This window comes from Calonectris borealis, chromosome 1 (genome assembly GCF_964195595.1).
Source record: "Calonectris borealis chromosome 1, bCalBor7.hap1.2, whole genome shotgun sequence".
Classification (NCBI taxonomy): Eukaryota; Metazoa; Chordata; class Aves; order Procellariiformes; family Procellariidae; genus Calonectris; species Calonectris borealis.
In genome coordinates this window covers 119,158,392-119,170,416 of record NC_134312.1, presented here as the reverse complement: position 1 = coordinate 119,170,416, position 12,025 = coordinate 119,158,392, and the positions used below count along the sequence as shown (strand labels likewise).

The following is a 12,025-nucleotide window of genomic DNA, read 5'->3' as shown; positions in this document are numbered from 1 at the left end:
CTCACACAAGCCAAGCGAAACAAGGAATTCATTCACTATTTCCCATTGGCAGGCAGGTGTTCAGCCATCTCCAGGAAAGCAGGGCTCCATCACGCGTAACAGTTACTTGGGAAGACAAATGCCATCACTCTGAACATCCCCCCCTTCCTTCTTCTTTGCCCAGCCAGCTGTCCCAGCCACGCTCCCTCCCAGCCCCTCGTGCACCCGGCAGGGCACGGGTAGTTGAAAAGTCCTTGACTATGTTAACATTACTTAACACACTGATGTTTTAGTTGTTGCTATCAACATTATTCTCGTACTACATCCAAAATACAGCACTATACCAGTTAATAGGAAGAAAATCAACTCCATCCCAGCTGAATCCAGGACATCTAACTAGAGGAAATCTTTCCCACTTACTGTTTCAGGCCTTCCATATGAAGTAAATCTTTAAACAATGACGGCATAAACAGAACAGTAACAAGATGTCTTGCCTGAAATACCTTGTCAGAACTACTGTACCATATATCTGATCCCTCTTTATTTTGTTCCCTTAATGAAAAAAGACTGCACCACAGCATCCTTTTGTTCAAAACAAATGTGGCTGTGTAATTTCATAATGAAGACTCAAACCAAAGTGTTGAGAGCTTGTAGCATCTTCAAAAATATGAATTGTTTGCTTTCCTGTGGAGATGAGTAGTAACATTTCCTGCCCAAATCTCTATGTACTACATGCTTGTAACAGAATCTTCTTGAAACACAATTTTGAAATTTGACCTTTGGTTAAAAATTGTCTTGCCATAGGTGGGTTCATTTGTTTGGGTTTTTTTGGGGGGTGTTTTTTTTTTTTGAGGGAAAGTCTTTCTTCAGCCATCTCTTGAATGTAAATATTGTGTTAGACAATGCTTTTGCTTACTGAGGAGTGTTTTTTGGTGTTTGTTTGTTTTTGGTTTTGTTTTTTTTTAAATCAAGGCAAAAGTTGAAGGAGCCACTAAATGCAAAAATTTTCAGACTAGCGCTCATCAGAATCACCGGGTTGTAAAACTTTTTTTTTTTTTGTTTCCCCACTTGTAGCTCACTGATGAGAGTATTGGATTTGGCGACAAAGTATAAAACTGTTAGCTATTTAGCTGAACTGGAAGTCTTATATTATAGTCTGGGATTTAAGAAACCCCTAACAAACAAAGCAAAAATGACAAACTATAAAACTGTTAGCTATTTAGCTGAACTGGAAGTCTTATAGTATAGTCTGGGATTTAAAAAACTAACAAACAAAGCAAAAACCCACAAAAAAACCCCCACCTACTAGCCTATCAGAAGTAACTAAAAGGAAAAATCCTTGTTTTTTCTCTACATTCAGATGTTTTTTTAAGTACTTCCCATATGTTTTTTCAGTCCTAGCTTTCTTCCTAATGTAACATCTATTGTTTGTGGTAGGTATGTCAGAAATGGTGCAAAACTGGTTGAGTTGCTTTCCATAATCCAGATAACTTGCCTATGATCAGTATCAGTTGTTTTAAGGTATACTTCAATGGTGAATATTTGTTTTGTTTTTTCATTCCCTCTCTTATCTACGTAGCTTCTCTTTATAAGCTGGGGATAAAATGTAATTAAAAGGTTAATCATTAGATTTCAGCCAACCTTTGAGAGTCCTGCTCTCCTGAAGAGGAAAACGTAGTCTCTCCCAAGGTTATTTAAGGTGCACTGATAGCCGATAAAACAGATACATAGATATAAATTGGGGAATGTTAAGTCTGTTTTCTAGAAAATCAGGCTTGAACTGCCTAAAACTACTTTGCTAGTTTTAAATAAGTCAAAGGAAAGAGTTCATTTGCTTCTAACATGTTTATATTTGTTCTCTGTCCAAATCAAGAACTGCAAAAATAGACTACAAACAGTATATCACCTATTTATTTTTTCATTTGAGTAGCTAAAGGTGCTGTTTAAGAAATGCTTCCTAGACCTCTGTCCAAGTCCTGTGCAGTTTAAAAGCAAGCCTCTATTTCTTGATCTAGGTATTAGTATGTTAGCTGGGGGTTAAGTATCAAGATTCAAGTCTCTATTCTCATGCAGAGGCCTTCTAATTAGACACTGGGAGACTGTGGGCCAAATTGCAAGGCCTGTGTGGTCCTGCTGCCTCACTACACTCTGTTCCCTGGTCTGAGTGAAGTGTAGTGCAATAATAGAAGGTTTGCTCAACAGTGATCAACTTCAGTGGAAACCATAGTCTGTGATGGGGAAAGAGAGATGCTCCCTGGTCTCATTCTTGCACACATATGTGCAGAGACACACCATGAACTAGAAGTTATGAAGCTGAGTCTCTAGTCTGAGTGCGCCTGGTTTTGCCAATTCCTTGTCTGTAAAGAAGGAATGAAAAAAAAACCACTCCAACAAATTCCCTATCTTGTAAGGACATTGAAAGGGTATGTTATAGATGCTGAAGTGTATGATTACTGTGATGACCAAGGTCATACTATTTTTCAGTCACTGGTTTATGGCTCCCTTTTTAGGGGAGAAAGGGGAGGAAATCAGCACCAAGTTTTTGAATAGTGAACAGTAAAATTAACCTTGTTGCCTGACTTTACTGCATGCTGCTGCTTTTAAGTTCAGCTACACGGTTAAAGACAGTTCTCCATTAAATATGCATGTAACTGTTACCACTGTTAAATTCAATCTTACAATAAATTTAAAATTAGAAGCGCTGTGAATGTGTCTTATTGATAATCATTTATCCAAAGTATGGTGAAAAGCAATACCATAATCACTCTTAACTGAATGTAATTTGGGTGCTGAAGCCGTATAAGAATACTACTCTCTGTCAGTGAATTAGTCCCTCAATCTTATAGATTGTTACATGACACAGCAGATATGGAAAACATTTGCGAATGACTATGGGACTGTAAACACAAATCAAAAACAGCTTTCATTTGGGAGCATCTGAAATCATTGTATACCTCTTATCTCCTTCCCCCCTCCCCATCACTGGTATGTACATTGCCTACTAATCTGTTTTAAACGATGCCTTAAATATTAATAACAGTCACATTCTGCACACACGCAATAAAAAGATGAAAAGGTAAGAGAGAGAGGAAATCTTAACTAAGGCTCTCTTCTTTTTCTCTGCCATCCTATTCTTGCCAGTATACCCTACGGTGTGATATGCGACGTTCTCTGCTGGCAAAAGACCTAACTAAGACTTGTGAATTCATTGTCCACTCACTGGTAAGTGTGGTTTGTATTAACTATACAAAGTGAGAGTTGGTTTTTTGTTCCCCACGTTAAGTGAAGTTTGGCTGTAAGATTAGAAAACCAAGTAAAAACATGTAATTTGTAATAGCAACACACGGGATATGGATGAGTAAAGGAAGTTAGCCTCAAAACAAAAACATCCAGAAGAGCTAGGGTGTCAGTTGCTTTTGATTAGAATAACATATCTCTCTTTTCATTTAAAGAAAATAGTACAAAGAGGATTTGGATTATAAGATTTTTTTTATAACTGCACTGACTTTATTCTCTTATTCATCCTTTCAGTTCTGAAACAATGGTGTGGTTAGATAAATATTACGGTGTTCTTCTAAACACTGTTTCAGATTATCTGAGTATTTCTTAGCCAAAGGTTCCAGGCACCCACAATACCTGTCCTAGAAATGGGAGTTCATTGGTGAAGAGAAAAGATCTGATTTCTGTTCTTCGGATGACTAATTACAATTTAGAGCCCTGACTCAAAGTATCAAATCTGGGACTGCGTCAAGTTGGAAATAAGAAGCTTATCAGCTTAATCACCTTTGCTATTAAGTAAGCCCATGGTTGGCAATATGCTAAGATAACTAGGTTAACAAATATCCACATCCTGCAGTTAGCAACATGGAGACAGCGTCCCTCCTGTGGAGGTGTCACTGTGGGATGAGATTTGACTATCTCACAAGAAATGCTTTCCTGCTTGTTATTTGAAGTTCCTATATCAGATTCGTTTTTAGTTTATATTGACTTGTACGCATGTCCAGAGCAGCTGATGTCAGTACAGACTGTGCAGGCCTAATTAAGTATCTCTTTTTTCCACCCACAACTTGGTAGAACATACTGTTTGTATCATTCCTTTGAACTCTAACAAGACAGTAAAGTATTACACTCTTTTGTCTTAGTTATGAATAATGGTGGAAATATGTTATTTTAGTTCTATAGTTCTATAGTACCTTTTTTAAAGATTTAGTACCTTTTTAAAAGATGTAGCTAGGTGCTATAAAGATTTAGCTAGGTGCTTCCTGTTGGTAAGATTTCATTATTTTCTAAAATGTATTATGCTACATTTTATTGGTCCATTATTACATTATAAGTAAGCCACACTTGTCAAAATAGTGAACAAATTACATATTATGCAGTTTCCTGGTTTTATTTCTTGTTCCCACTACAGCACTTCTTGGATCACAAGTCAGTAAATCATGAATCTCTCAGTCAGGGTGAATTAATGAGGTTTTACTGAACATATAATTCTCACTGTCAGTGCTCAATGTACCATTTCCCTTAACATTATTCTTTGCCAAAATTTGTCATTTGTGGGAAAATAGAGTCAATCTTTTGCTAATATCTTCCATCTTGCAGCTGGGCAGCAGAAGCTAGTTTGAATTCTTAAGTAGTGAGGGTAGATCCTAACTAAGAGTTCAAGTTAAGCCCATTGGTGGTGGTGTGCTCTGCCAGCTCCCAGTTACATACAATTGGGTCTTTCATAATTGATGCTGCGCTGGCCACTTATTCTAAATATGTCGGGAAAAGACAGTGCACCTCACTGAGATAAGGATGGAGGGAGAGGTTGGTGAAAGGTAAGCGAAGCTCGTCTTCCTGATGCAGAGTACAGGCTGCCATCTCAGCAGAGCTCAGGGCCCATCCAGCCACTTACGGAAAGACTTAACTTCTTGGTTTTGTGATAAATGGTGTAAATAGATACTGAAGAACTGTAATAATGTGCCCCCAAAATTGCCTCTCCAGTGTGGAAAGCTAACCAGGACCAAGTTTTGTTTATTTTACAGTTAAAGCAGCTGGAATACTAAGCTCATTAAATCAATGCTACACTAGATTCCATCAGCTGAGGATCTCCTAGTAATATGAGGATGCCTTAGGAAACCTGAGCTGTTACTGAAAAGGCAGCAGAAAGCGTTCAAAGTGCTCAGAGATAACAAGAGGGAGGGAGAGTTTATAAAACGTATTTGAAGCAATGGAGCAGGTTCATTTATAATCTCCCCCTCTCTCCCCTGCCCAAATTTACTAAGTATTAATAATGAAAGGAAACATTGCAAGTGATGTATAAAATGTAATTATTTGTAAATACAGAAATGTGAAATTTAACTTTTTTCTATAGCATACTATATGCTTCAGATAGGTAGTGTATTTCTTCTTTTCCAGGTGGTTTAGAGTAATCAACCACGTTTTGTTTTTGTTTTCCGCCGCCCCCCCCCCCGTGTAGGTAGAGCTTATGCCAAAAACTTACAAATGGAGAGCTTGTTGTGGCTTATTGCAATAGCAAACACAAAGTAACCAAAAACTGACACAGTTCTGTTTCTACAATTCAGATTTGTGATGCATTGTGACTTGTATTTAGACAATATCATAATGTTATTAAATAACAAAGGCAGGAAATCTCAGGGTTTTTATTACATAGATGCATACTTTCAGTATGAAGACAATCCTGAAAACTAACACATCCAACAGTTGCTTGACTTTGTTGTCTTTTTTAATATTTTCTCTGTGTGTTTTGTAAATCATAGTTTACAGTTTAACTCTTTCATTACTTGTAGTCACAGAAAGGGAAGCTGATGCCAAGCCCAGTAGACTTCACAATTATTCCTGAAACTTTGCAAAATGTTAAAGAGGTGAGGGTTTTCTTATTATTTTATTTTGAATGTAATGCTTGTGATTCTGAGTGAGAACAAGAGAGGAATTATCTGCCCTGCAGATAATCAACTCTTTTTTTTTTTTTTTCCCTTTTCTCCTTTTTTACTTTTGTAAGCAATAAAGCGATTCTGGCTGATCTCTTGTGATAGTGGTGACTAATGTAACGTGGAACTTTGTTCAGTAATGGTTAAACATTTTTTCTACGTGAAAGATGGCAGCGAAGCAAGGGAAAACATTCTATACCACGTGTAGCCAAGATCATTTAAAAAATGTGTGTTTTGATCCTTGGTTATGCCTTTTTTTACAGCTCCATGTGGCTTTGGGAAGCCTGTATGAACAGTGGTAGCTGTCTTGGTCATTTAGCTTTCTGGACACTGGTTTCTGTTTGTCCATTGAAACCTGTGTTCTGATTTTCCTGTTGTGCTCTTTTTGTTAGTAAGACTACTTTCCTACTTTAGGTCTCCATTCTGCATCCCCAATTTGTCTTCCATTGCTCTTAGTCCCAGACTTCTGAATTTAGACTTACTCTTCCACTTGTTTCTCAAAACAGACCTCTTACTCAGCTTTTGGTTGTTTCATGCTATTGTTGACCTTATTCTGCATATTCACAGAATCACGTGAATACGGTTCACATGGTTGGAAGGGACTTCTGGAGATTGGTTAGTCCAGCCCCTGTGCTCAGAGCAGAGTCATCTAGAGCAGGTTGCTCAGGGCCATGTGTTAGTCAAGTTTTCAATATCTCAAAGGATGGAGACTTGCAACCATTCGGCAATGTTACAGTGTTTAACCACCCTCACAGGACTAATAAATAAATAAAAAATAATTTCCTTTTATTTGAATTTGTTCCCATAGCCTCTTGTCCTTTCAATAGATACCACTGAGAGGAGTCTGACTCCATCTTCTTTACTCCTTCCCATCAGGTATTTGTACATATTGATAAGATCCCCCTGAGCCTTCTGTTCTGCAGGGTGAACAATCCCAGCTCTCAGCCTCTTCTTGTACGTCACGTGCTCTTAACCATCTTCATGGCCAAACCCAGCAAAGAATCATAGAATCATAGAATCATAGAATCATACAGGTTGGAAAAGACCTCTAAGATCATCGTGTCCAACCGTCAACCCAACACCACCATGCCCACTACACCATGTCCCTAAGGGCCTCATCTACACGTCTTTTAAATACCTCCAGGGATGGTGACTCCACCACTTCCCTGGGCAGCCTGTTCCAAGGCCTGACCACTCTTTCAGTAAAGAAATTTTTCCTAATGTTCAATCTAAACCTCCCTTGGCACAACTTGAGGCCATTTCCTCTTGTCCTATCGCTAGTTACTTGGGAGAAGAGACCAACACCCACCTCGCTACACCCTCCTTTCAGGTAGTTGTAGAGCGCGATGAGGTCTCCCCTCAGCCTCCTCTTCTCCAGGCTAAACAACCCCAGTTCCCTCAGCCGCTCCTCATAAGACTTGTGCTCCAGGCCCTTCACCAGCTTCGTTGCCCTCCTCTGGACACGCTCCAGCACCTCCATGTCCTTCTTGTAGTGAGGGGCCCAAAACTGAACACAGGATTCGAGGTGCGGCCTCACCAGTGCCGAGTACAGGGGCACGATCACCTCCCTATTCCTGCTGGCCACACTATTTCTGATACAGGCCAGGATGCCGTTGGCCTTCTTGGCCACCTGAGCACACTGCCGGCTCATGTTCAGCCGGCTGTCAACCAGTACCCCCAGGTCCTTTTCCTCTGGGCAGCTTTCCAGCCACCCTTCCCCAAGCCTGTAGCGTTGCCTGGGGTTGTTGTGGCCGAAGTGCAGGACCCGGCACTTGGCCTTGTTGAATCTCATACAGTTGGCCTCGGCCCATCGATCCAGCCTGTCCAGGTCCCTCTGCAGAGCCTTCCTACCCTCCAGCAGATCAACACTCCCGCCCAACTTGGTGTCGTCTGCAAACTTACTGAGGGAGCACTCGATCCCCTCGTCCAGATCATTGATGAAGATATTGAACAGGACCGGCCCCAAAACTGAGCCCTGGGGAACACCGCTCGTGACCGGCCGCCAACTGGATTTAACTCCGTTGACCACAACTCTCTGGGCTCGGCCGTCCAGCCAGTTTTTTACCCAGCGAAGAGTGTACCTGTCTAGGCCGTGAGCTGCCAGCTTCTCTAGGAGAATGCTGTGGGAGACAGTGTCAAAGGCCTTACTGAAGTCCAAGTAGACCACATCCACTGCCTTTCCCTCATCCACTAGGCGGGTCACCTGGTCATAGAAGGAGATCAGGTTGGTCAAGCAGGACCTGCCTTCCATGAACCCGTGCTGGCTGGGCCTGATCCCCTGGTTGTCCCGGACATGGCTCGTGAGCACCCTCAAAACCAACCGCTCCATGATCTTCCCCGGCACCGAGGTCAGGCTGACCGGCCTGTAGTTCCCCGGATCCTCCTTCCGGCCCTTCTTGTAGATGGGAGTCACATTGGCGAGCCTCCAGTCGTCCGGGACTTCCCCAGTTAACCAGGACTGCTGGTAAATGATGGAGAGCGGCTCGGCAAGCTCCTCCGCCAGCTCCCTCAGAACCCTCGGGTGGATCCCATCCGGCCCCATAGACTTGTGAACATCCAGGTGGCATAGCAGGTCATGAACTTCATCCTCTTGAATTATGGGGGGTTTATCCTGCTTGTCGTCCCTGTCTTCCAGCTCAGGGGGCTGAGTACCCTGAGGATAACCATTCTGACTACTAAAGACTGAGGCAAAGAAGGCGTTGAGTACCTCAGCCTTTTCCTCATCCTTGGTGGCAACGTTCCCCCCCGCATCCAATAGAGGATGGAGATTCTCCTTGGCTCTCCTTTTGTCATTAACATACTTATAAAAGCATTTTTTGTTGTCTCTCACGACAGTGGCCTTGCTCCAGTAAATCTGTGTTTCTTGTACCCGGAAGTCCTGAATTGGACATGCTGTCCCCAGTTTTGTCTCACCAGTGCTGAAGAGATGGGGAGAATCACCTCCATCAACCTGTTGGCAACACTTTCTAATGTGGCTCAGGATGCTGTAGCCCATTTGTCCAGCCTGCTGAGGTCCCTGTAAAGAGCAGCACAGCTGTCTGGTTCACCAACCACTCCTTCCAATTTTGTATTATCTGCAGACTTGCTGAGGATGCACTCTGTCCCATCGTCCAAGTCATCATTGAAGATGTGAAGTAATTTGGCTCCAATATTGACCCCACTTGTCACTGGTGTACACCACTAGTGACTGGCCTTCAGATGGACGTTGTGCTATGGATCACAAACCTTTGAGTCCAGCAGTTCAGGCTGTTCTCAGTCCACCTCAGTATCTAATTTGTACATCTAGTCTGCACTCCATCAGTTTGTCAGTGAGGTTGTTAGGAGAAACAGTATCAAAACCAGTGCTGAAGCCAGCATAAACAGAATCCACTGCTCTCCGCTTGTCCACCAAGCTAGTCATTTCATCATAGAAGGCTATCAGGTTGGTTAAACATGATTTCATTTTCATAAATCCATGCTGACTGCTTCCAATGACTTTCTTGTCCTTTATACGTTTGGAAATGGCTTCCGGGGTTATTTGCTCCATCACGTTCCCAGGGATCGAAGCAAGGCTGACAAACCTATAGTTCCTCAGATCTTCCTAACTGAAGATAAGAGTGACATTTACTATCTTCCATTCCTCAGGAACCTTCTTTGTTCATGACAGCCTTTCAAAGATAATCAAGATTGGCCTCACGGTGACATGGGTCAGCTTCCTCAGCAATTGTGGGTGCGTCCCATCAGGTCCCATGGACTTGTGTACATTCAGTCTGTTTAAATGTTCTCTAACCTGCTCCTTCTCTACGAAGGATAACTCTTCCTTGCTCCAGACTTTTGCTGTGGTTGCAAGGGCCGGGGATTCCTGAAGGCAAATCTTATCAGTAAAGTCCGAGGCAGAGAAGACGTTAAGTACCTCTGTCTTTTTCATGTCTTCTGTCGCTAGGTCCCCTGCCATATTCAGTAGCAGGCTGACATTTACCCTCATGTTCCTTTTGCACCTGGTAGACTTGTAGATGCCCTTTTTGTTGCCCTTCATGTCTCTTCATTTAATTCCAGATGGGCTTTGGCTTTCCTACCCCTGCACACTCAGATAGTGTTTTTATGTTCCTCCTGGGTCACCTGACCCTACTTCCATCTTTTATATACTTCCTTTTTATGATTTTATCAGTAGCATCCTGTTCATCCATGCAGGTCTCTTCCTACCTTTGCTTGACTTTCTGCATGTTGGAATAGACCATTCTTGAGTGTGGAGGAGGTGATTCTAGAAAACCAACCAGCTGTCATGGCTGAACTCTAAATCCAGCTGAGTTAGAGGATGAGCAGGTTGTGTCCAGCAGCCTCTCGTGTCTCTGGAGACTGCTGCATACTGAAAGCATGTGTTTTTCCAAATACAAGGATATAATAACTATTCTTGGTGGTAAAATTACTTTTGAGACTACTGCTAAATACTAAGCTCTCAGCAGTCTGCTCTTCCTATGAACCATGTTTCCATAGAAATTATTTTCTGTTTCTCTTCTGTATCTTGATACTCTACTCATTGGCTTAGCAAAGACTCAGTGGTGTACATCATGAGAAAGTCCTGTCTACTAAAAGCTCTTTCTTAAATAGCAGGCCCTGTGCCTTTCTCTATTTCACGTACATAACCACAAAAGTAGGTTCTAAAACTTCTGACATCTCTGATCCAGCAGATCTTGGTATTTAATCGTTGAGCTGTCTAAAGAATGGTATGGTGGCACAAGCAGTGGCGTGCTGTTTTTTTGTGGTGTTTTTTTTTTTTAAATATTCCTCTCCCCCTCTCAGAAAAATGTATGGGTCTGAAGTGACTACCTGGTGGACAGGTAGAAAAAGTCTCTATTTTGGCATATTTAAAATATTAAAATTTCAGTTCTCTGCTTGTCTGGAGATTGTGACTGAACTATAATTTCTGGTAGACTATTAGAAAAATGATTAGGAGATTTGCTGTAGCCAAGCAAAGCACAAAGAGGTTAGATGAAAAACCAGGATAGATTTGCTTGTATGTTCTTGATTCTCATTTTTGGGGGATTATGAAATAGAATGTAAATGATAGGTCCTATGAGAGAAGACCTAGCTAGGATTAAAATATGAAAAGTACTGACAAGAGTAGTAAGGTTCCAGGGGAAATATACCTTTAAAAAAAAACAAGTCTGGTAGACTAGTATTGAGGAAAATGGCCTCGAGTTCTCATTCCGCAAGTTCCTTTTCTCTCTGTCTCTTAGGTTCCTGACCACTATACTTCAGGGGATAGCTGTATGATGTCCCTGTGAAGCAGGGAAGCCACTCTGTGTTTACTAATAGTGGTGATGAGAAGACCCTGTGAGGGATCATACAATAAAAAAGCATTTTACTAATATATTATTAGGACTCAACATTTCATAGGGTGGTTTTGTCAGAGGTGTAACTTCTGTTATTTAAGTTAGGAGAAAATAACCCAAGTGAGGTCATGTTTACTAAACGCATGAGAATTCCTCTCTTCATTTCCCCCAAAGATTCCTTTTGAGTGGAACAGCTAAATTCTGCAGAGGTGTTGAGTATCTGAGTCAAACAGTCTAAACAATAGCTGAGGAGAACTTTTCTGCCATTGCTACTGGCAGCCAGGACTAAGAAGCAAAACAAGCAGATTGGGGGGGAAAAAAAGTTTGCGACAAGAGAGTTGGTTTGGAAGAAGGGAAAATCAGTTACGTGGGCAAGGAAATCCAACACAAGCAAGTGTGAACAGATGGTTGGAAGGTAGGGGCTAACATCAAAGATGTCAATAAGAAAAAATTAAGGAGGGAGAGAAAAATAAGGCTTGCAAAAGAAGGGGAAGGTTAGAGCAGGATGCTCAGAGAGTTTGAAGAAAGTTGGATGGTGAAGATAGGAGCTGAAGATGTGGGTAGAAAACTTGACTGTTTCAGTACGCCTCCTGCCAGAACTTGAAATGTGACTGGAGCTTCTGGCACATGAGTTTCTCTGCTGGCAGAGAGTATCTGTGATGCCTGCTGGCCTGAAAAAGGGGAGGGCAGGGGGAGCAAAACCCCCGCTCTGGTGTTTTATGGAAACTGATTTATAGATTGTCATCCTCCATCAGCTATTCTTACTGCTCCTTCCTTAAAAAGTAGGAAACATGCTTGCTGTTA

The 12,025-nt window shown here is 41.7% G+C and overlaps 1 protein-coding gene across 10 annotated transcripts in view; it reads left to right on the top strand.

Moving 5' to 3' along the window:
* VPS26C (VPS26 endosomal protein sorting factor C) overlaps positions 1-12,025 on the top strand; it is a 28,943-nt gene that overhangs the window by 10,461 nt on the left and 6,457 nt on the right. For 8 of the 10 annotated variants that reach the window (XR_012677093.1, XR_012677082.1, XR_012677088.1 and 5 more), the window contains 2 exons: positions 3,121-3,201; positions 5,769-5,843. Coding sequence is in view for 4 of the 10 variants with exons in the window: in XM_075172532.1 (XP_075028633.1) it covers positions 3,121-3,201; positions 5,769-5,843 (156 nt within the window). In the remaining 6 variants the exon portion in view is untranslated. The remainder of the gene's footprint in view (positions 1-3,120; positions 3,202-5,768; positions 5,844-12,025) is intronic. The other 2 variants (XR_012677085.1, XM_075172555.1) reach the window with 1 other exon arrangement.